Source organism: Notolabrus celidotus, chromosome 11 (assembly GCF_009762535.1).
Source record: "Notolabrus celidotus isolate fNotCel1 chromosome 11, fNotCel1.pri, whole genome shotgun sequence".
Classification (NCBI taxonomy): Eukaryota; Metazoa; Chordata; class Actinopteri; order Labriformes; family Labridae; genus Notolabrus; species Notolabrus celidotus.
In genome coordinates this window covers 17,880,335-17,903,202 of record NC_048282.1, presented here as the reverse complement: position 1 = coordinate 17,903,202, position 22,868 = coordinate 17,880,335, and the positions used below count along the sequence as shown (strand labels likewise).

At 39.3% G+C, this 22,868-nt stretch overlaps 3 protein-coding genes across 3 annotated transcripts; all 3 read left to right on the top strand.

The window, feature by feature from the left end:
- Positions 1-1,313: 1,313 nt before the first annotated feature.
- ppardb (peroxisome proliferator-activated receptor delta b) lies at positions 1,314-10,099 on the top strand. The gene is made up of 8 exons (XM_034695465.1): positions 1,314-1,749; positions 5,379-5,777; positions 5,868-6,019; positions 6,131-6,269; positions 6,519-6,724; positions 6,941-7,147; positions 7,250-7,493; positions 8,039-10,099. The coding sequence occupies exons 2-8, from the start codon at positions 5,438-5,440 to the stop codon at positions 8,284-8,286; spliced, it is 1,536 nt and encodes a 511-aa protein (XP_034551356.1). The 5' UTR covers positions 1,314-1,749; positions 5,379-5,437; the 3' UTR covers positions 8,287-10,099.
- A 1,986-nt stretch (positions 10,100-12,085) lies between these two features.
- Positions 12,086-17,404, top strand: mkrn4 (makorin, ring finger protein, 4). The gene is made up of 8 exons (XM_034694881.1): positions 12,086-12,306; positions 14,418-14,546; positions 14,652-14,890; positions 14,980-15,068; positions 15,151-15,428; positions 15,515-15,622; positions 16,368-16,467; positions 16,564-17,404. The coding sequence occupies exons 1-8, from the start codon at positions 12,236-12,238 to the stop codon at positions 16,708-16,710; spliced, it is 1,161 nt and encodes a 386-aa protein (XP_034550772.1). The 5' UTR covers positions 12,086-12,235; the 3' UTR covers positions 16,711-17,404.
- Positions 17,405-17,500: 96 nt separating this feature from the next.
- fance (FA complementation group E) lies at positions 17,501-22,580 on the top strand. The gene is made up of 10 exons (XM_034694880.1): positions 17,501-17,816; positions 20,278-20,851; positions 20,965-21,009; positions 21,107-21,163; positions 21,268-21,411; positions 21,493-21,616; positions 21,798-21,873; positions 21,992-22,058; positions 22,141-22,266; positions 22,351-22,580. The coding sequence occupies exons 1-10, from the start codon at positions 17,608-17,610 to the stop codon at positions 22,453-22,455; spliced, it is 1,527 nt and encodes a 508-aa protein (XP_034550771.1). The 5' UTR covers positions 17,501-17,607; the 3' UTR covers positions 22,456-22,580.
- Positions 22,581-22,868: the final 288 nt, after the last annotated feature.

The window sequence follows — 22,868 nt, the reverse complement described above, 5'->3', positions numbered from 1 at the left end:
CAAAATTCATCAAAATTGTTCTATCTATGGATTTTTATATTTTTTAACAAAGCTGTGATTTTAGATCAATGAAATTCTGACTGTATACCTCTTGATGTAGTTATTAATGTTCATAACATGGCCAGAAAAAAACTGTTGTAGGGACTGCTCAACAACCCAATATGTTTAATGTGTTAAGGATTTTCAGGTTGTTTGATGAAATAATAATTGATTAAGGACATGTGCGGCTCTGAATGCTAAAAGTCTGAAAGTGGATGCACATATTTTCTTCAGATCAGAAAATACAACTCATTAGATTGGTGGTAATAAATGAATAGTTTCAACAGATACCGACACAATCAAACATTTGTAATTGATCTGTCATTACCAAACATAATCACACCATGTCAACCTGTCACTACTGAAACATTTTTAATACTGCCTTTAATCACTGCTATTTAATCCATTTGTAACATTTGTATGTATCTAAAGTCCATGTGTAACATTGTATATATCTAAATTGTATTCTATCTTTATTATCTATTTTTATTTTTACTAATTTTACTTTACTAATTGGAACTTCTTCTTGATTGTACTTATGTCTGGGTTGCTGCAACAATTCAAATCTGTCCTCATGTTGTTGTTTCGTCTTGTTTTTATATTCTGCCTTTATTGTCAGTGTATTGTCTGTAGTTTTATTTGCACTTGCACTGCTTTGCACCGGCCATGTAAGAAACAAAATTTCGTTCATCTGTATACAAGCTATCCAGATGAATGACAATAAAGTTTGAGTTGAGTTGAGTTAAGTTATGATGTGAACTTTGGCTAGAACAATCATGGGATCTGTAGAACGTTACTAGAATAGAGAATAGAAGAATAGAATAGCCTTTATTTGTCATTGTCAGGTGTACAATGAAATTAGAAATGCTGCTTGTGAAGGTGCATGAGATAGATAAAGATAAAATAAAAACAGCTAGAGAATATGTATAAAAGACAATATAAATACAGTAATAATATAAAACAAATGTCATATATAAACAGTCAGGTGGGGAGAGGAGGTAATTGGGTTTAAGGGAAGCGGTATTTGGGTTTTTGGGTTTACTAAATGAAAAAGTCAAAAAATGAAGAAATAAAACAAACTTGTTGTAACTGTTGTAATTGTAATCATTTAATATTTGTATTTCCACAGATATGATCAAAGACTACAATATTCATTAAAATCAGTGCAAATGCAGAATAAAGACATCATGCTGGTTAAAAAAATCTGCAACCCATGGAAGCACTAACAGAGACCTTGAATGGTGTTTACAGGACCCAGTCCGTTGTGTGTGTGCGTGTTTGTGTGTCCTGGCATGTGACGATGGAGGAGGAGTGGAGGGTAGAGCAGTGAAAGGGGGGGTGAAGTAAAGCAAAGCACAGCTAGGAGCAACAAGGAGAAAGTCGGAGAGGGATTATCAGTTAACTATGCTTATCTGCATGGGATATGGCAACGAGGAAAAAGTGTCCAAACTGCTTCTCTTTTTCCTGGATCTCAGTGGTTTGTCAGCTCGCGGTTTCTCCAACACGAAGGCCTGAATCATTCTAAAGTTTATAACGTGAGCAGTCTGACGTTAGCTCCTGCTGCTAGCTTACTCCTGCTGGTGACTTCAGACAACTTGTCAACAGCAGATCGATCCGGGGATCAGGTTCGGGACTGTGTTTATGTAGCCTGCTGTAGCAGTTAATCGTAGCGAAACGTCTCCTGGTCCAGCAGCAGCAGTATTGAGACAGGTAAGCTGACTTGGCACGCAAGCTAACGTTATTTAAGGGCACACACGGGAATGTGGGTCAGCAGCAGCAGCAGCAGCCACGCTAACAGCTAGTTCAGTCTGAAGGTTAGGGGCTAGCTAACTAGCTCAGTTAGCTAGCATTCGACGGTTGAAGCTACTCAGTTATAAAGTTAATATTCTTACATTTCATGAAAAAAACTCTTAAAGGTACACGTGATTATAACTAACTTGTCCTGTCGTGTGTAAACTGATTGTGTCCAGTTACCGTCCAGCCTGTGACTCATACACTTCACAGTTATATTAGCAGATAGTTCCGAGAAACCAGTGTGACAGGTTGACTGGTGGACAAGTCCTAACACTCCTTATGTGGGAGGCTTTCTCACAAAACCTTATGAAAACAAGTATTTCACTCTTTGCCTTGCTTTTGGAATATCATGTGATGGCAGTATTCACTTTGAAAACATGCATAAACGTCTAATAAGTAGATACTGAGGGATGTGTGGACGGATTATTCCACCAGGGGGCCGCGGGGCAAATATGCAACCCCCACCCCCCAAAGCCCTTTCCCCCTACTGCCTGCACCAGCGATCAACACAGCTCTCTGTGTACATAGTGCATGCACCCTGTCCCCTTAACGCACCCACCAAGTACACTGTGCACCCTAGCATGAAACTCAGGCAAACAATAATACAGATGTCTCAGCTCCAGTAGAGACAAAGTTTACTGTTTTTTAAGATAGTGGAGAACAGACTGAAATGTTGAGGGGAGATTATCAGACCACAAACTCTGGCTGCCTCAGGACTCTTGAGTTGCAGGTGCTCTGGGTTCATTGAAATCTTGTTTTTTTTTTTTTTTAAATGTTTAGGCTTGTGCTTCAATGAAGAGTTTTCCATCCTATTATTACTGTGGCCCTGAAGGACAAAAACTAATTTACAAAAGAGGAATCACTTTTACAAAATTTTGGAAAACATTACATTTTATAAAACAAAATTACAAAGTCGAAACACTTTTACCAAGGCCAAAACAAATTTGCATTTAAGAAAACTAATTTACAAAAGATGAAACACTTTTACAAAGTTCGAGACAATTTTACAAACAATGGAACACTTCTACCATTTCTAAAACAAATTAACATTTCATTTTTACAGAAAGGGAATGTATCAAACACCGAAAGTGATCGAGTAAGGGGTCATTTAGTTTGTTTTGATGGAGAGAAACCAAACGGAGATGGACATGGTTTACATATTAGGACATCCTCGGGTCTCAGAGAGAGGTGTCAGACCGTTAAGTCTGACTCCTTTTCAGGCTGATTTATACTTCTGCGTCTCCCCTACGCAGCAGGGGCTGACGCAGACATGAGCACCACATACTTGTGCGTCGGTGTGTCCGTGTCGCGCAGCAATTCTCCGCCGAAACGCTTGAGGGCAGTGTGGTCTCTCTGATAGCCGGTCGCCTGCTTCCGGTCCTGCTACGATCTCTGTTTACTTTTCCACAGAGTTTCAGAGCGTGTTATGTTAATCTACAGCTGATACATGTTGCTGTTTATCATACAGACATGATTACATGAAGAATAGAGAGGAGGAGATGAAATACACGGCCGTTGTGCGGCCGAAGTCCGGGATCCCGGAACTGCTGTAAATGCGGGAAAGACAAAGCCGCCGAGCGGACCAATCACAGGGCTTGCGGTCCGTGTCGGCTCTACGCGTAGTTACATTTTGGAGGAGGTGCACGTCAGCTACGTGCGTAGGCCTTGACGTAGGTACGGGAGCTACGCGGACCCCCGGCGTAGGGTACGCCGTTGATTCAACGCAGAAGTATAAATCAGCCTTTAGTCTGACTTCGTTTAGCTTGAGGCCATGTGGTCTGAGGCCGTTTCATCTGAATTCTGACACATGATGAAGGTTTTTTGCGGAGATATGATGGAGCTTTTACAAAGACATAATGCTTTTTCATCTGAGGTCTGACACCTCTCTCTGAGACCCGAGGATGTCCTAATATGTAAACCATGTCCATCTCTGTTTGGTTTCTCTCCATCAAAACAAACTAAATGACCCCTCACTCCATCACTTCCGGATCACTTCTGGTATTTGGTACATTCCCGTTCCGTTAAAAATAAATGTTAATTTGTTTCAGAAATGGTAAAAGTGTTTCATCTTTTGTAAATTTGTTTTCTTAAATGTAAATTTGTTTTGGCCTTGGTAAAAGTGTTTTGCTGATGTAATTTTGTTATATAAAATTAAAAATGTATCCCAAAATTTAAATTTGTCTCCAACTTTGTAAAAGTGTTTCATCTTTTATAAATTAGTTTTGTCCTTCAGGGCCTCCGTATATTATGGATGGAAGATGTAAACATGTTTACCAGATTTGCCATGCTGTTAATGCTGTGGTAGCTTCCTTGATTCATCAGATGATATAACCATGAATGAATATTCCTGACTTGTTATGTTCATATATTTCTCAATTTAAAAGGTTACATTTTATCCAATCCACTTTATTTATGTGGCTCATTTGCTCTCAAAAACAATCAAGTTTAGACAAGTGCTGCACAGTGAGGTAAAATAAGTTAAAACACACAAAACATAAAACACTGTCAGAAAATAAAATTGAATAAAATAAAATAATCATGATAAAACAAATAAAACACTTTAAAAATAAAAAATAAATAGAATAAAAACACTGTAGGAGCAAATGATAATCCAATAAAAGAACAGACAGAGACCAGACGACTCTCATGCTGGGTTAAAAGCCAAGAAGTAAAAAATAGGTTTTTAGACGGGATTTAAAAGTCGGTAATGTTCGGGACAATCGAACATGGTGGGGGCAGCTTGTTCCACAGTTTGGGGGCCACTGCCGAGAAGGCACGGCCACCCCTGGTTTTCAGCCTGGTCTTAGGTACCACCAGTCTATGAGTACCACAAGAAGCTGCTGTCCTGTAGGCCTCAAAGACCTTGAAGGTTTTATGATGAACATCTTCTGTTTAATTTAAAACTCCATATGAGAGATATCTTTGAAGCATACATCCCATCTTAGTATGGTGTTGCAAGTCTGTTTTCATTCTCAACTACAGGCACTCTTGGTTCCTAATAGTCTAGGGCCCCTGGCTGTTTGTCTTCCCACTTGCCTTTTGTGTAATCCAGGCACACAGAGCGTGTATATCATGTCATAAGCCTACTACTATCAAGGGCATTCCCTGGCTGCTGATAATAAAAGTTATAATAATGGTTTAATTCTTGAAAGGACATCCATTTTAACAGTGTCAGAGATTAGTAAACCTCACTTGTTTCAGTTAAAGTGATGTACTAAAACCAGAGGCTAAGTAGTCAAATTAATCAGACATTTTTTGCCGGGGTGCAAAAATGGACAATGTGAAATTAGGTGAGTGTTTTGGCTCTGTGACATCTTTCAAAAATAGCTCTTTACTGAGCGGGGCTTGTCGCAGGTTACTGTAGATTAACTGTTGACCACTCACGTGCTGGATTTAAGAGCAAAGAAGATGATATAAGGAGGCTTTTGGCTAGTTGACGGTGATCTGGTGGTCGTTGTTGCTGTAAATGAAATCCACATGTGAAATAGTACACATTGTTTACTCAGTGCTGCCTATTTAAAACAAACTATTTCATTCTTCTATAGTGGAGTTATGATGGCAACGTGACAGGAGGGGAGTCGCTGAGTCAGCTTCAACAGCAACCATGGAAGAGTTTCGGAAAACTGCAGCGGAGCAGAAAGACCGCGTGAACGGCTACTCTGAACCTAAATCCCCCCGGGACGCGGCTGATGTTAGGTGGACGCCACCAGAGGGAGAGTCTAGAGGTTCTGACAGCTGTGGGGGGACAAGTGTGTCGGAGCTCACAGACCTGCAAGAGTTGAAGGGCAGGGAAAGTGAGGATGAGGAGGACAAGGAGGAGGCAGAGAGAGCCCCTGCCTCGAAAGGTCTGAAAGAGGACCAGAAGAAAAAAGAGAAAGAAAGTCCGGATCGGGATGAGAACAATCACAGCAAGAAAAACAGCAGTGCAGCATCCAGCTACACGGGTAGGACTCTTATTTCAAAGTCCCATGTCTTACTTCCTGAGAAATGGAGCATGAAAATTTTGTTTTGATAGCAATATCTTTTGTATGCAGACCTGTCCCACACCTCCTCACCCTCGCTGTCAGAACAGCTGCGTCTTGGCCGTGAAGACAGTACGGGGTCTGGGATCAGCGTGGAATGTAAGGTCTGTGGAGACAAGGCCTCTGGTTTCCACTATGGAGTGCATGCCTGCGAGGGTTGCAAGGTAATGCATTGTTTAAATAAGGCAGAAAAGCTCATTTAGATTACAAAGTTCAATAACAGCAGGTCTGTGCAGTCCCAAGTTGCTGAACCTGTTGTGTTGTTTCTCTATCAGGGCTTCTTCCGGCGAACTGTGCGGATGAAACTCGAATATGATCGCTGCGAGCGGTCCTGCAAGATTCAGAAGAAGAATCGAAACAAGTGCCAATATTGTCGCTTCCAGAAGTGCCTGTCATTGGGAATGTCCCATGATGGTGAGAGAGAAAATATAAGTAAAAAGAATATAGACAATCATTTTGAGATATTCATGCTACCATTACAATGATCGCAGATTTAATACAGGGATTCAGTAATATTCTGGATTTGCCAAAGTATATATATTTCAAACCTTAACAGGTTCAGAAAACAACATTAAACACAACTATGATACTGATGAGGGGATTTAGTGCTCACATATCTACTTTAAATAAGCTCAGTGTGTATGTCTGTGTGTGTTTACACAGCAATTCGATATGGACGTATGCCTGAGGCGGAGAGGAAGAAACTGGTTGCAGGCCTCCTCGCAGAAGAATTGAACCACGGCGGAAAACCAGGGGCCTCAGACCTGAAGACCTTGGCTAAACAAGTCAACACAGCCTACTTGAAGAACCTCAGTATGACCAAGAAGAGGGCCCGCAGCATCCTGATGGGTAAAACCAGCAGCACCTCGGTAAGTTCCAGTTAAAATATAATATTTTAGTCAGTGCATCTGTCTCTGGTTTAAAGACTCATCTGAACACATGCAAAAGAACCCCCTTTCAGTTTACAACAGGTTATTGTGTGCATGCCTGACCCTTCAAAGATCTTGCACAAAGTAAATTCTTGAAGCAATTCTTCAAGTTAAAAGTGGTAACTCATGAGAAAGTGACTTTTGTCCTCTTTTCAGCCATTTGTGATCTACGATGTGGACACACTCTGGAAGGCAGAAAGTGGTTTGGTATGGAGCCAGTTAGTCCCAGGTGCACCCCTGACCAAGGAGATCGGGGTCCATGTGTTCTACCGCTGCCAATGCACAACAGTGGAGACTGTGCGAGAGCTCACAGAGTTTGCCAAGTGCATTCCGGGGTTTGTGGACCTCTTCCTCAACGACCAGGTGAGTCTCTGTCAGCTCAGTGTGCCTCAAAAATAAGAATGCATGTGTGTGTGTTAAATTAAGGCACTAATATACAATTGTCTTTTTGCTCCCTTTTTGCAGGTGACTCTGCTCAAGTATGGTGTGCACGAGGCCATTTTTGCTATGCTGCCCTCTCTAATGAACAAAGATGGGTTGTTGGTAGCTAACGGTAAAGGCTTTGTGACCAGGGAGTTCCTGCGCAGTTTAAGAAAACCTTTCAGTGAGATCATGGAGCCCAAGTTTGAGTTTGCTGTCAAGTTTAATGCCCTGGAGTTGGATGACAGCGACCTGGCTTTGTTTGTCGCTGCCATTATCCTCTGTGGAGGTGAGACTGAAGACTTTTCTGTAGAAATCATAGCATTGTCACTTTTATTTATTAACATGCACAGGTTATAAACATATCTTCAGAAGTGTTACGAATCACTGAATCCAGTTTCCTCAAGAGATGGCATTAGAGGGTAGAACTACGGCTTTTCTTTTTCCTCCTTCCTGCCTCTGGCATAAAAATCTGTCATAACAGTATTTTGATCAGTTGTGGATTGTTGATAAATACTCTAATGGACATTTTTTTGATTATTTGACAGATAGTTTGCCCTGAAAGCCTCTAAATACCTTTTTGTAAAGTGTACATTTTGAACCATAATCCATAATCCAACAAATTCAAGCTGTTTATGCTGAAACACAGTTACATTGATTCAGTTAACAATACAAGAAGATTTTGTGATGGTTTTGATAACTACAAAAAAGGTGATACATTATAAATAATACACAAGGAATGTTGCAATTGGTTTGAAATAGTCCTAATTAGTGTTTTTTGAACCCTGTAGTATGTCAGCTCTGAGTAAAATGTGATGTCTCTTCTTCTCTAAGATCGTCCTGGGCTAATTAACGTGAAACAGGTGGAACAGAGTCAGGACAGCATCCTCCAGGCCCTAGACCTCCATCTACAAGCAAACCACTCTGACTCAGTCTACCTCTTCCCCAAGCTGCTGCAGAAGATGGCCGACCTCCGTCAGCTGGTTACAGAGAACGTTCACCTTGTCCAAAAGATCAAAAAGACTGAGTCAGAGACCTCACTTCACCCTCTACTACAGGAAATCTACAAAGACATGTATTAGTATTCATCAGCACAGACTGCATTTAGCAATACTGTTACAAACTGAATTGACATTTGTAATAATACACTGCATTCAATTCAAGCACTGTTCCACACACAGTACGGGCATGGATTTTAACAAGTACAGAGGAGGCAAACTCACGTGGTAGGGCTAAAACAATCAGCAAAGTCTTCTCAATGTCAGCATTACCCTCAGCACAGCAGTATGTGTGTGTTTGTGTGTGTGTAAGAGAGAGAGAGAGAGAGAGATGAGCATCTGGAATCATTTGCTGCAAGTCCTAGTTTCCCACAACGGTCACTTAACAGAAAGAGTGGTATGTTTTTTTTTCTCCAAGGCTGCTCCTATTACATCTTAATAGCAAAGCTGACCCCAGAGCAGTGTCAAGAGAGAGCTTCTCCTCATTCACCTCGGCTCTGTGTTTCCAGTGAAGGGAAGGCATTTCACATTCTGACACCAACGGCAGAGTTGATTTAGAAACAAGTTTCAATTTATACTGTGCAAGAGTTTCATAATGCCTTCGGTATAGAGTGATTGTTTTCAGACTTTTGGTAAAGCTGAAGATGCACAAAATTGTTTTTGTTTACATCATCATTATTATCATGATCACGATCATCATAATCATCATCATCACCATCATCGTTATCAATGACCGCTACTTTGCCATCTGGTTTCTAGCACACAAACTGGGCTGGCTCCAGCAGTGTAGAGCTCTCTCGAAGCAGCTGTCTGTGCAATACGCTTCTTTCCATTTGTCAGTAAATGTGGAGATCAAAGTTACATAGGTTCTGTCTTAAAGCCATATACCTAAGTGGTGACTTAATATGGGCTATGCTGCACAAATTTTGTTTCTGAAGCTGACACTATAAACACATGACCCAGTGAAGTACAAGGGACCGCATGTTTGTTTCTTCTTTATGTTGACATGCAAATGATCATAAACTTGCCATTTTACAGTTTTTCTTAGTTTATTTGTAATTATGTTACTAATTATTTGTAATTGTTGATCATATTTGTTAGGACAAAACACAAATTATCATCTTGTTTTATGTATCAAGTATACCTGTTTCTTTTGTATTACATGCCTACCTATTTAGTTTAGGTTGTACCAAATATATCATCAAGTATACCAACAAACTTTTCCCTGAGAAGGAATTTTGGTTGTGCACCTTAGCAGGATTAACATAAAACCAGCATTCTGTACCACAATGTCATTATCAGAAAAATTGATGATTGGAAATTACCGTATAACATCTGGTATCATACATCTTTTCTGTATTTACCCAAGATACAACAGTCCCATGTTCATACCCTCTCTGTGTGCAGTCTGAGAGGAACAACATGTAACAGCCTTACTATTCTGTTTTTCTGCCCTCTGTAGTAATTCTGTTTTTTCACTGTACTTATTCTGGATGGACTTCAGTATGTCAGCACTGGTGCACACAGTCCTCTCCTCTTGTGCTCTTATTCTGTCTTGATCCCTATCTACCTCTAATGTATGATCTCTGACATTATTCCACTGTCCCATCTTATCTGACTGTTTATTTGCCTTAATTCCTGCTATTGGTGCAAATTTGATATTATTGACTGACGTGCAGTGTGCCAAGATAGCAAACAGTGTGGATGGATAAAACAAGAAAGTTCACCAAAAAGCTGTTGATGTAAGCTACCTCTATGCCTGTGTAACTGATGGATTGACATTTTTTTCACAGAACATGTTACGACTTGAATTAATTGCATCCTTTTAGTCACCTGTAACCAATATGCAGATCTAGTTTAGTCACATCTCACTTATAAACTTTGTTAGAAACATTAACACTGATTTTTCTCAATTTTTTAAACTATATAAGACAGATGATACCACACATGCCAATAGGTTATCAACTCGTTTGGAAAAAGAAAGAAACTTCTTTGATGTGATCTCCAGTAGTGGACAAAGTACACAGCTTCATTACTTAAGTCAAAGTATAGATACTCCTGGTCAAATATTACTCCAATACAAGTGAATGTTGCTCTGTTTGGTTATTGAGTCAAAGTACTGAAGTACTTTTTTAAAAAAATACTGAAGTATTCAAAATACCTCTTAAAAAAATCTCAAAACATTGTATTTTCACAATACATAAATGTAGTCAAGACTACATAGCAGTACATTCGGTTACATTATTTTTTATCTAGAAACCATTACTTGAAATCCCTAAAAACTATACCATGGAATAAAAACAGACACTAAGTTACTCCAAGCACAGACAACTTAGTTTCAAATGTTCATCTGGAATGAAACCAATGTTACATAGCTCAACACGCTTTCTCAGGTTGAACAGTGATTTTTTGTGTGTTTGGGCAGATTGGGAAACAGGGAGAACATTTCAAACGATACGCATCATTCTTCATTTCAAAAACCTTTAACACGGGCTGAAGATACGACCGTGGGTGCTCAGGTGAAGAATTATAGCCATCATTACCACCTCTAAATGAACTGCATGATCTGAGTGAAATTTGCTCTGTGTTAGCTCCATGTTCAACCATGGAGACGCACGATATACAGGTATGACTAAACCACTGAGACAAACAGAACTACACAAACACATTTTACTTTATTAGGGATCAGATTTCAGAAAAGAGAAGGAAACTCATGAGCTGACTTCAAAGCAAAAGTAGTGAGTAACTAGAGCACTGATAGAAATGTAGTGGAGTCAAAGTAATAAGTTTCCCCAAAAAATAATACTCAAGTACTTAGCTGCTAGCTAACTCTGGTACAACTAAATGGCTGCACACTGTCCCTATTGAAATAAATAAAGTAAAGTACAGATACTCAAAAAATGTACTTAAGTACAGTACTCAAGTAAATTTACTCTGTTACTGTCCACCACTGTGCATCATAGGTGCGCTCACTAGCACTATACCCCTGCATACAACACTGTACAGCAGGCAAACTGTTCATGTTGGAGCGAGGGGGGGGTCCAAAATAGTCAATTTACCCTCTTCATTATTATAATCTCTCTGTAATTTTGCTGTAAACATTACACACTGTGTGTCAGGTGACTGGGAAACCTGTGTGTTTGGTGTGTTTGCAGCAGGTTTCAGGGCTTAAAGAATATCATATTCGGCCCACTAAGACTCATGGAGAAAAATACAATAGCTGTTTTTGTAGAAAGATGGTTCATTAAATGTGAACATTTTCAGAATGTACTTGTACTTTTTTGCACTAAAACAAATGGGAAAATGGGGAGTTTTCGTTATTTATATGGTTATTATGTCATGATTTTACTGGTCCGGCCCACTTGAGATCAACTCGGGCTGTATGTGGCCCCTGAACTAAAATGAGTTTGACACCCCTGCTTTAAGGCACGGATTCTCTAATTTTTCAACCCACAACCCCCACAATATAGGTGCCAAAGACTTGTGACCCCCACTGTCCCTCAAAGTGATTTAATAGTGTCTCATTTAGCTGGTCTGCATTAAATAACCCTACCTATATGAGCATGTGGCTGTGTTTCCTGTGCTGCTACTGATGCTTTTGATAATTAACTGTTCACTAACTCTAAACTTAGGAGTCATCTTGCAAAAAGAAAGGCAGAAAACTCATTACATTTTCTATTTTCAAGGTTTTATTTCAAGGTTAGCTCCTATTTTTGTTGATATTTTTTACTAAAATTGGTAAAATGTACTATTTTTAGATGCTTTACCAAAAAAAAAAGCCCTTTCTGGAGGACATCTCACGACCCCCATTTGTGTTTCGCGACACCCCAGGGTTCCCCGACCCACACTTTGGGAACCCCTGCTTTAGAGCAAGGACTGTATAAAATAGAGCTGTGCAGTAATCAAGACGCGTTTATGTATAAACCTGAATTCAGACTACGTAACGTCAACGTCAACGTCTCGTTGCTATTGGCTCGTTTCTATGGTAATTAGTAGAAGCAGCCGGCTGTGAACTATTTAGCTAAGTAGCAGGATGGAGTGGGATTGGCCGCATGCTCAAAACACACGGAGGATGGATGCAGCCCGTTATCGAGGTATCTGTAGGTAAGCAGAACATGTAGTATAAGTGACCTGTTTTTAAGAAAAGTGAATGTATTTGAGAAACTCATTTCCTTGAGCTGCCGTAAAGCCTTTACAACTTTGGAAGTTGCTGTGCTGCATTCGAACTCGGACGTTAGGGTGAAAGTGCATTTTGGTAATATTACTAAATGTTTTACATCATTGCAAAGGGAAAAGTTGCTCTGGTGGGAGTTTAACTGAGAAAGGGTGGTGCCCTGGGACAACGAGGTGGATGTAAACAAAGCACTGAAACTAAAAGTCTGTAGCGTTAGCTGTTCACGGTAAGCTAGTTTATGTTCCTGGTTTAACTCTCGCCATGTGTTGGCTTAATGTTATTCTCAGGTTTAACTCAAACTGTCGGTAACGGAAAGTTAACCAACGTTAGCCTTCGAAGTGACCGTTGGAAACTTCTTCTCCTTGTTATTCGACAGCATGTAAACATGAACTGTGGAGGTATTCAGACCTGATTCACTCAGGGACCGACAACATTTACCACTCACCGCGCTAGCAGCGTTAAAATAGTTCTTCCTCTGTTTGCATTAACTTGGTACTGTGTCCAGTGAAGGTAAACAGTTAGCTGGGATGTTATTGTTCAACTTTTTAACTTTGAAATGTCTTCAGTTCGGTGTCATGACGCAGCCCAGCCGCATGTTTTAAATCACCAGTTCTTCAGCAATATAGAATTACTGATTTGATGATAACTTGATTTTATTTTTATTTATTAGTTTGTGACAGGGGCCATGCAAAACAAAAACTGTCAAGCCAGAGTTGGTTATAAAGTAATTTTCAACCTGGAAAACAGTTGACCAGTTTTCCAGTACTGGAGAACAACTGGAAATTGGGAGAAAAAGTGAAATGTCCTGGAAAATCACGGATTGTCCTGGAAAATGATTCCAACATGACTGTGTGCGATCTAACAAGGTTAAAAAAACACATCCCCATTCAACATTTCTGGCCATTTTTGTCTTTCAGATCTATTTAGCTCAATTTATGCACTGATCCTATTATTATTATTTATTATTATTATTATTATTATTATTAATAATAATAATAATAATAATAATATTATTTATTTATTTCAGTAAGGCAGCTTCCAGAGTCCTTTTGCTGGCTCTTTTGTTTTTTACTTAGCTAATTTTATATTTTTTGAGAAAAGAGAAAGCTGAGATGAGAGTTGCCCATCATTGTTGCTTGCTTGCATTAATAAAGTGAAGTGCTGTACATCTGTGGTTGCATTATTCTATTATCAATTTGCCATAATTTTGAAGCTTGTAATCTGATTTCATGGATAGCCATAGACTGCATGCCTTCTATGTAGACTTCCACTGAGAGGAACATATTAGACAGTTTAGGAACTAAATTTAGACTGTCATACCAGCTTGATCACCACTGGAAATGTCCTTGAAATGTCCACTAAAATGATCTCTGGAAAAGAGTGGGAACCCCGACAACACATTTAAAATTACATTTCATTGTCTCAAGTTTGATGCATTCAGATGATTAACTCAGTGATCATATGATCGTTTTACTTACTTACAGCTTACTTTTAAAAACACTGAGGCTTGCACAGTCTCTACTGTAAATAGGAATTGAGTTCTGTTTTCTGCTGCTCTGACTGAAAATGCAGACTGTCAAAATGCAGTCCTCCCTAAGTTTAGCTGAAAAGTCTCCTCCTGCTGATGACCTGGTTTCCCTAAGATTGTTCCTGCAGAGTAACACACATTGTTTCAGTGGTGGTGGGGCCTGATCATGAATTAGTTTATACATCAGACACATATCTGCATAACAAAGAAAACTGTCAAAGGTCATTAAATTATATTTGTTAATGATGTTACAGTGGTGGTAGTTCCTCGTTTTTTTATCCAGAGTTTTCAGTGATTGTTTGTAGAGGGTGTATACTGGTTTTAGAGTGGTTGCTCCAGCCTGAGACCAGCTCGTGTTTACTGTTTTTTTTTCAAAAATGTTAACTTGGTTGTCCCTTTTCAATGACATTCTGTACATACTTTACATTTCGACTTAAATTTGACTCAAAAGGAAAAAAAAGCTCCTTCAAATGCTTTATTGTAGAAATTGACTTGCCTTCCTTTTCATTACAGGCGTTTTCTAAATGGCTCATGCAGATTTGGTTCAAGGTGTTATTATCGACATGAGTGGCCAGTTCTACCAACAGTCCAAATATGCAGGTACTTTCAGAAAGGTGCATGCTGGTACGGTGAACACTGCAGGTAAGCCATGATCTTTCTCCCTGAAGTTGTATGTATTTTTTTTTTTTTTAAATGCAACAGTGTGCACAGATTTCCTTTTGCTAATTCAAGATTTTGAACCATTAGGTACCTCCATGTTCTTCAACCTGAAGTGGCTGCAGGTAGAAGAGGTTCAGTGCCCACCGTCTCCTCCTCCAGTGTTTTTTATCATCTGCCCAACCGAAGAGGGTCAGAGCCTTCTCCACTGCAGGCTGAAGGGATGTCCAGCCAGGAAATCAGGGGCTCAGTGTCTGTGGTTAATATCTCAAATCCTCAACGCAGTACTGGGCGTCCTGCAACCTATATTGCTGAGGAACAGTCACAAGGTATCGGACGATTTTAAGGGTGTGAATTTTTTCTTTTTTTTTTTGTGTTTTAAGAGTCTCATTACTTTATATTTCCATTTTCTCTGCAGATCCTCATTCTGTTCTTTCTGCTTCTGGGGAATCCTACCAGAGCTCAGACATTGCTCCAGCGAGTGTCCATAACATGCAAAATAAGCAGGTGTGTTTCCCCTTTTGAGGGCATGTTGTGAACCAAATATAATCCTAAAAGATTGAACTGATGGTTGTATTTCTTTGTCCAGGAGGCTTCTTCCAGTGAAACGGGTGATGATGATGGAGATGACCGTGGTGGTGCTGCTGCTGCAGTGGTGGACCCAAGTACCAGACTGTCGGGGATGGACTCTGAGGCCTTCAATCGGAGTAAAATTGTGACCTGTGGCATCTGCATGGAAATAGTGTATGATAAAACAGATCCAGGAAGCCGTACGTTTGGAATCTTGCCCAACTGTAATCACTCCTACTGTTTACAATGCATCATGACGTGGAGAAAAACCAAAGACCTTGGGCCAGACACAGTGAAGTAGGTGTCATTATCAATATTTCAAGACGTAGCACAATGCACCATCAATGATCTAACACATCACTGTGTTTATGTTTATTCCTCAGGACCTGCCCACAGTGCAGAGTGAGGTCTGCCTTTTACATGCCTCACAAATACTGGGTTGAAGGACCAGAAAAGGAGAGATTAATTGCTGCCTTTAAAGACAAATTCAGGTATGGAGACAGAGACTGTTTTTGATAGATCCACTAATGACAATAGAAGGATAAAAGGTCCAGACATGTAATTGATCCAGGGTTGATGCAACACAACTGGAAACCTGTAAAACTAATTGGTTGCTTTTTCTAAATGATGCTGAAATGATAGACTTCAGGCTTGGAAATAAATGGTCCAAAAGTATTTATGTGCACAGTCTACAGAACATTTTAATACTCAGATTTGAAGAATGAGATTATCAAACTTCTTTTCTTTTTCTGTTTTTTCCAACTTTTTTTCAATTTTAAAAATTATGACAGATCCAAATAAGCTTTCAAAGGGTTAGCTGTGCCTTTTTGGGTTTCAAATTGGTTTAGGCCAAATTATCTATCTATCTATCTATCTATCTATACATATACACACACACACACACACACACTATTTTGATAAAAAAAAAAAAAAAAAACTTCAATAAACAAACACTGTAGATATAATTTGCATACATGTGTGAAATTTTCATTTAATACAAAATTCTATTTATTTTATTTTTTTCATAAAATCCATCCTGAATTCTAAAGATGCGTTGTGCAATGAACGCTCCAAACGAAGCTTGGGAAATGGGTTTTTCTTTCAACAGTTTTATGGTTTGTTGTGCTACACTAATTGCCACAGACAAACCTGGATATAAGATGCTTGCTCTCCAGTCATTGATTAATGATAGATTGATTTGGGAAGGTGAATAAATGCAACTTTTCTGTCTTTCAGTAAGAAAAGCTGCAGTTATTATTCACGACACAGATGCTGCCCCTTCAAAACTGAGTGTCTTTATCGCCATGACAAAGCTTCACGCCCTGGGTCGTTTCAGGTAAATTTAATACTCTACCTGCTGTCTACATTTGTATGAATGATGTACGGTCTCTGTGTTTTTGCTCACCCTAACATTTTTGTCCTTGCTCAACAGTATCCTATAGATGATGAAGATGACTACGATGGAGTAGATCTGCTCAATCTCTTTATAGCCATGACCCTACTCGGTGGTGATGATGACTCTGACGAGGATGATGACTATGACTTTCCTTTTTACCTAGCTGAGGAGTATGGTGTCTGACCTTTTTTTTGATATTTTTTTTAATATCTTGTCTGTGCCTAAAACCAATTGATGGGGTCTGACCATAAAACTGGCCCCAGAAGAACACGTCTGTTTTGCCCATTCTGTCCCCGTGGATCTTCATTGAAACCTATTGAGGAGCCATGATCAATATCATCTATGCTCCATGGAGGGCCAAGTGTGTCCAGGATTTTAATCACAGTTGGACTAGAGCAGGTCATTTTACTGATTAGCCCTCCTTCAGCCAGAGGAACTAACCTTTTGAAATCACCTGCTAGACTCTCTAATCTTACTTGGCTTTCCATAGCATACGGTATGTCGCCCCTGCCCTAGAAAGAAAGAAAAAAATGCCTCCCTGGTTGAATTTGTTTTCTCTCAGTGCCAGACTGTTTGAAATGCTGTTGCAGATTGTCATATAAGAGTTCATTTGAGGTTCCTGTCTAAGCAAATTGTGACATTTTGCTATTTTAAAGTGTTGAGTGGATGATAGTTTTAAATGCCTAAATAGATAAAAACTGTACTGTAACCTTGGATAAATTGTACTGTAGCCCTACTTGCTTAAGTCCACTACTGATGATACCTGCCTCAATTGATGATCCCTCCTTTCTATATTTGGCAAAAACTGAATAGTTTAAGATTTTACTTCTTTTAAACAAGTTGTACTTGTACACAGAAAATAAAACATTGCTTCACACTTTGTGTCACTGAAAAAACGTGTGGTGCTCCTCATTTACACCTTTTTGAAGATGTGTATTTTTTAGCTTTGACCACTAGGTGGAAGTGTTGTGCAAAATGTAGAGGGACGGAAAACTCGAAGAAGAAACGTGAACAGAAGTGGCGGGTTGGTTGGTTGCTGACAGTAGGCTACCTTTTCAAGAACTCGGAACATGCAGAAGTATGGACTCCAGCGGGTTCCTGTGCCGGTTTGATGGACAGTCAAAACTGCTGGTCCTAGCGCTTCTCTCTGGAGCCTCCGGTCCGTTCAGAGCTCTGGACATCTTCCAGAAACAGCAGCGGAGCAGTGATATGTCGCTGTGTAGCTTCATACAAACATTGTGTCAGGAAGAAATTAACTATCGAGAGACTGAAGCCAAGGCACTAACTGTGTAAGTTCAACAACACCACATTAGATATGAACATATAAAACACGACACTGAATTCAATAAGAAGTCGATATAATGCTTCGTTTTTGTTGCACACAGCTTTAACTACTGTATCCACAGTAGTTAAAGCCTGAACGGTCAGTAGACTCTAGTAGGATCATAGAGTAGGATTTATATTTTACTGATTTAATGCAAAAACTACGGTGGCCCTGAAGGACAAAACAAATTTACAAAAGATAAAACACTTTTACAAAGTTGGAGACAATTTTACATTTTGGAAAACAATTTTGCATTTTATAAAACAAAATCACATCAGCAGAACACTTTTACCAAGGCCAAAACAAATTTACATTTTATTAAACAGATTTACAAAAGATGAAAAACTTTACAAAGTTGGTGACAATTTTACAAATGACGGAACACTTTTACTGTTAAGTCTGTCTCCTTTTAGTCTGACTCTGTTTAGCCTGAGGCTATGTGGTCTGAGGCCATTACATCTGAATTCTGACTCATGAAAGTTTTCCGGAGACATGATTATTTTTCATCTGAGGTCTGACACCTCTCTCTGAGACCCGAGGATGTCCTAATATGTAAACGATGTCCAGCTCCGTTTGGTTTCTCTCCATCAAAACAAACTAAATGGCTACGTTTACATGAGACTTTTAGTTCCTCTTTAATTCAGAATAAAAATTAAATCCTCTTTAAAAGTTTAAAATTTTAAATTACCTTGTAAACACCTAATTCCGAATGTAAATGACCATTCTGTATTAAACTTAAATCTGATGTAAGTGGCTGGTTTATTCTGATTTTAAATCCGAATTGAATGATTCCTCGATCATCTATACGTTCATTCCGCTTTAAATTAATTCCGGTCATTCTGCGCATGCTCGTTCCCTTGTCCTGTCGCCATGACGCACATATTCTGTGCTGGCGGGCACATATTCCAGGCTGAGGTAGAGCAGCTGTTGCACTAACCGGCTTTGATTCGCCAAAGTATGGTCTTCTGCCTCCCTTCTCCGGTCCTCTATCTGTCTTCTCCTCCTAAGCTGATGAAAGTGAAGCAGTATGTTTGTGTCGAGCTGCTTATTCAAAACTATACTCAAAATCAAAGCGAAAGTTGTACTTATTGTGTGGTCTTCCATGTTGTAACCGAAAATGAAAGAAGCAGGAACTGGAGTCTGTTTTCTTCCGGTAAACATAAATACGTTACTGTCCCTGTCCAATCAGAACCCTTCCCAACCCCCAGACCTTAAGCGGAATTGAATAAAGACGTTTAAATGTGTTTTCCATGTAAACCTCAATTCGGAATGACTATTTCCATGTAAACACGAAGGAGAATACTTTAATTCCGAATGATTTAATCCTGAATAATTCATTCTGAATTAAAAAACACCATGTAACCGTGGCCAATGACCCCTCACTCGATCGACTCCGGTATTTGGTACATTCCCTTTCCGTAAAAATGAAATGTTAATTTGTTTCAGAAATGATAAAAGTGTTCCGTCGTTTGTAAAATTGTCTCCAACTTTGTAAAAGTGTCATCTTTTGTAAATCTGTTTTATAAAATGTAAATTTGTTTTGGCCTTGGTAAAAGGGTTTTGCTGATGTAATTTTATTTTATAAAATGTAAAAATGTTTTTCAAAATGTAAATTTGTCTCCAACTTTGTAAAAATGTTTCATCTTTTGAAATTTGTTTTGGCCTTCAGAGCCACCGTAAACACAGAAGATTTTCTTCCCTACAGTTAGACTAAACTGGAATATATCTGTAAAATGTGAGAGTATTGATTTCTCAAATTTATTTGATGACTGCCATAAAAGGAGACACCATTTTTCATGCAATGACCACATTTGATAAGTAATCTAAAAGCGGTATGATGTAACTAATCAAATTAATAAAACATCTCTGAGAAGATAAGCAGACCCCCAAGCGACTTGAGCTTTGTGTACATTTTTACATGTTAATTTTTCATGCATAAACGGGTGGTTTCACTTTTTTCCCAACAAAATGTAGCACACAGTCCTGTTGAAAAGACCCTTCAGTTAAAGTGCACTGCAACATTTGTGAAGCCTCTGTTTTTGATCAGGGTGTTTTATGAGTGATTTGCAGTCAAATTGAAAACAAATCCCAGGAGAAACTTTAAGCAGATCATCTGTAGACATTTGATTTGCAGATTTACTTTGTATTTAAAAGTTAAAAGTCAGAATTCTGCTTTTCTCTTTGATATGTTTCAATGTAACATGCAAATACAATATGACTGATGTGCAAGAAAGCTACTAAAGTATAAATTAACTTGAAAATTAGTCATTGCCACGATATGCAGTATTAACTCTTGTAACAAAAAAGACAAAGGAGGACTTTCTATATCTTTTTAATCACCGAATGTGATTTGAACCACAACATAACGCCTCTACCTTGTGCTGGATACGATGAAATGACACTGTTTTGTTTCTCCCCTTTTCCAGTCTTCCCCTGGTATGTCTGTTCCCAGCGTTATTCAAAGAAAACCTGCTGTCTTTCATCCATCTGATCCAGCCTGTTCTTCCTCAAACCACCATCCTTCACCTGATCAAATGCCTCAGCCAGGACCCTCATTCAAGCCCCTGGGTCACCACCCTGGTTAAACAGCTAAAGAGAAGCATGGGGGCTAACAATGCAGAGTGTCTGTACAGTCCACAGTGCAGCCAGAGACTCAAGGAGCTCTCACAGCGTTTGGTCAGTTGTAGTGACACTGGAGGATGGGCAAAGTGCTTCAGCAGTGGAACAGCTGGATCTGAATCTCAGAGGGCATTCGGTTTATCAGAACTGGGGTCACAAAGAAAGAGGAAGGAAAGCTTTATCTCTCTGGACTCAGATGGTGAGGAAACAGGATCGCAGAGCAAACGTATGAAAATGGATATTTGTGTTCATGAGTGTCTTGAAACTGAAGAAAAAAGCTTGAAAGAAGAGTTGTCAGAAAGTGATGCTCCAGCAGAGACTCCTGCCAAAGAGCCTCAGCCAACTACAGACCTGTTTGATGCCCTGCCTGAATATATGAAGGTAGAGACACTACACGGAAATACAGGCTTAATCTGGTCAGGCATTTTCTTAATGGCTGATCACACAGGTTACCGTTGAAATGACAAAATGTTGATTTTTTTGTGTTTATTCAGGTCGCTGTTCTGCAAATAAAAGAGCTATTGGAAAGTCACACAGAGGTGAGAGAAAAAGTTTGTTATACAGCCTCCATATTTAGCACTTATAGAGAGTTGCATTTCTTCTACTGTTATTGCTACTCTTATTCTCCCTGTGCAGTGGGATCAGAGCTCCATGGATGTGTTCAAAGTGCTGAACGAGTGTGATCCTGGCCAGGTAGTCTTTAATGTTTTAAAGGTGTCTTCGTAAAAATGTTTTATTCACAAGTGTGAAGTGAAATTTTTTAATGGTGTAATATTTGATCCACTTCTCCTGCTCAGGTGGAATTGTTATGCAGGATGCTGAATTTTCCTGACTTACCAGAGCAGACTCTGCCCAAACTTTGCAGCTGCATCTTAGCCCCTTCACTTGACATCAGCTTCAGCACGTCTGCAACTTTCATCAGGAGCCTCCTGTTGGAAAGGGTACATCACTTACCATGCTACGGATGCAACACGTGTGGCTATATTCATTGCTTACAAGAATTGATCTCTCTGTATCTGCAGGTGCTGTCCTTGTCAGAGCCGGCCTCCAGATGTCTTGTCAATGCAGTGACATCTCTGTGCAGCCACTGTCCCAGACCTATGTGCCATGCGTTGATCGAACCCGTTCTGCAGGATGCAAACATAGGTAGAGAATAGTTATGATCATTGACTGTATTAAGAGATGGACAATGCATCACCACCTCCTTCTGCTGTACAATAATAGAGGCCAATGCCCTGGTTCTAGCACACACAAACAACAGATATAATATTCCTCACCTCTAGGGCCTTGTATCAACTGATCATCTATTATGTTTAATTGTTTCCAGGGAATCCACAGGCTGAGCTGGTGAGCAGACTGATAGAAGGCTGCATGGATTCCCACTACAAACTGCTGGTGCTTCAGTAAGATAAAAACAATATATTTCTGTATTTACCTCTTAAAGAAGCACAACCTAATAAGTGACTTAAATAATTTTTTATTATATGTTGACCTTGTCTTTAACATTTTTTTCCCGTCAAGAATGACCCTTAAAATAGCCTGGAATGAGGCAGTGCTCTCCATCACCCACAGCTTGTTAGACTCCAAGGTAATCTGTATGGTTAATCATGGAAAGAATGCTGAAAGTCTACTTTTTTACATCAATCCACGTTGTTTTCTTTTTTATTCAGCTTGACTTGAGTGAAGAACTGTTCACACAGTTCACTGAACAGCTCGTCAGCCAGGGTCCTCAATTCACAAAATCTGTGAAGTTTGCAAAAATGATGCTAACAGTCCTAACTAAATACAGCAGTCACGTAAGTTTGCACATTTTCACTTATCATGCATTTTTGTAGAGGATGAAATGGAATTTGAAATCTTGTTGCACCTGTTTTTTCCAGGTCAATGCTGCACATAAACACTCCCTGTCCAGCTGCCTGGTGTTAAATGAGACCTTCCTGAAAAAATCTCTTCAAGCTGCTTTGAAAAGAATCTCAGACTCATGAACCCTTTGCTTTCCTGACTTTGGTTTACATGAGATTCTGTTCTGTTGTGTTCTTCATATTGTAAATGTGTTTGTGTAAGGGCTCTAAATGCCAAATAAAGAATTTCAAAATTTCAAAACATTCAATGGTGAAATGTGACGTGGTACTTCATTTATATACAGTATTTTAAATAGTCTTGCAGGTTGTCAATCGTACAATCCAGCAATGATAAAATGTATTAGGGATATCTGGTTGAAAAGAACAACTTAAAATCATTTATAAAACCAGGAAGGGAGGGCTTATAATTTATCCACTTTGCACAATGGATATGGTATTTACCCAGTAATGAAATAATAATAATATCTGAAACTGAAATGGCCAAATCATCCATGTAAGAAACAATATGATGTAATTCAAAAGATGGAACATCAGTT

Excerpts from the sequence above, each read along its gene's own strand:
- mkrn4 (XM_034694881.1), top strand. The coding sequence starts at position 12,236 with ATGGAGTGGGATTGGCCGCATGCTCAAAACACACGGAGGATGGATGCA. Across the intron at positions 14,547-14,651 it reads TGGTACGGTGAACACTGCAG|GTACCTCCATGTTCTTCAAC; the intron begins GTAAGCCATGAT and ends TTGAACCATTAG. Across the intron at positions 15,069-15,150 it reads ATAACATGCAAAATAAGCAG|GAGGCTTCTTCCAGTGAAAC; the intron begins GTGTGTTTCCCC and ends TTCTTTGTCCAG.
- fance (XM_034694880.1), top strand. The coding sequence starts at position 17,608 with ATGGACTCCAGCGGGTTCCTGTGCCGGTTTGATGGACAGTCAAAACTG. Across the intron at positions 21,010-21,106 it reads TATTGGAAAGTCACACAGAG|TGGGATCAGAGCTCCATGGA; the intron begins GTGAGAGAAAAA and ends CTCCCTGTGCAG. Across the intron at positions 21,874-21,991 it reads TACAAACTGCTGGTGCTTCA|AATGACCCTTAAAATAGCCT; the intron begins GTAAGATAAAAA and ends TTTCCCGTCAAG.
- ppardb (XM_034695465.1), top strand. The coding sequence starts at position 5,438 with ATGGAAGAGTTTCGGAAAACTGCAGCGGAGCAGAAAGACCGCGTGAAC. Across the intron at positions 6,020-6,130 it reads ATGCCTGCGAGGGTTGCAAG|GGCTTCTTCCGGCGAACTGT; the intron begins GTAATGCATTGT and ends TTTCTCTATCAG. Across the intron at positions 7,494-8,038 it reads TGCCATTATCCTCTGTGGAG|ATCGTCCTGGGCTAATTAAC; the intron begins GTGAGACTGAAG and ends TTCTTCTCTAAG.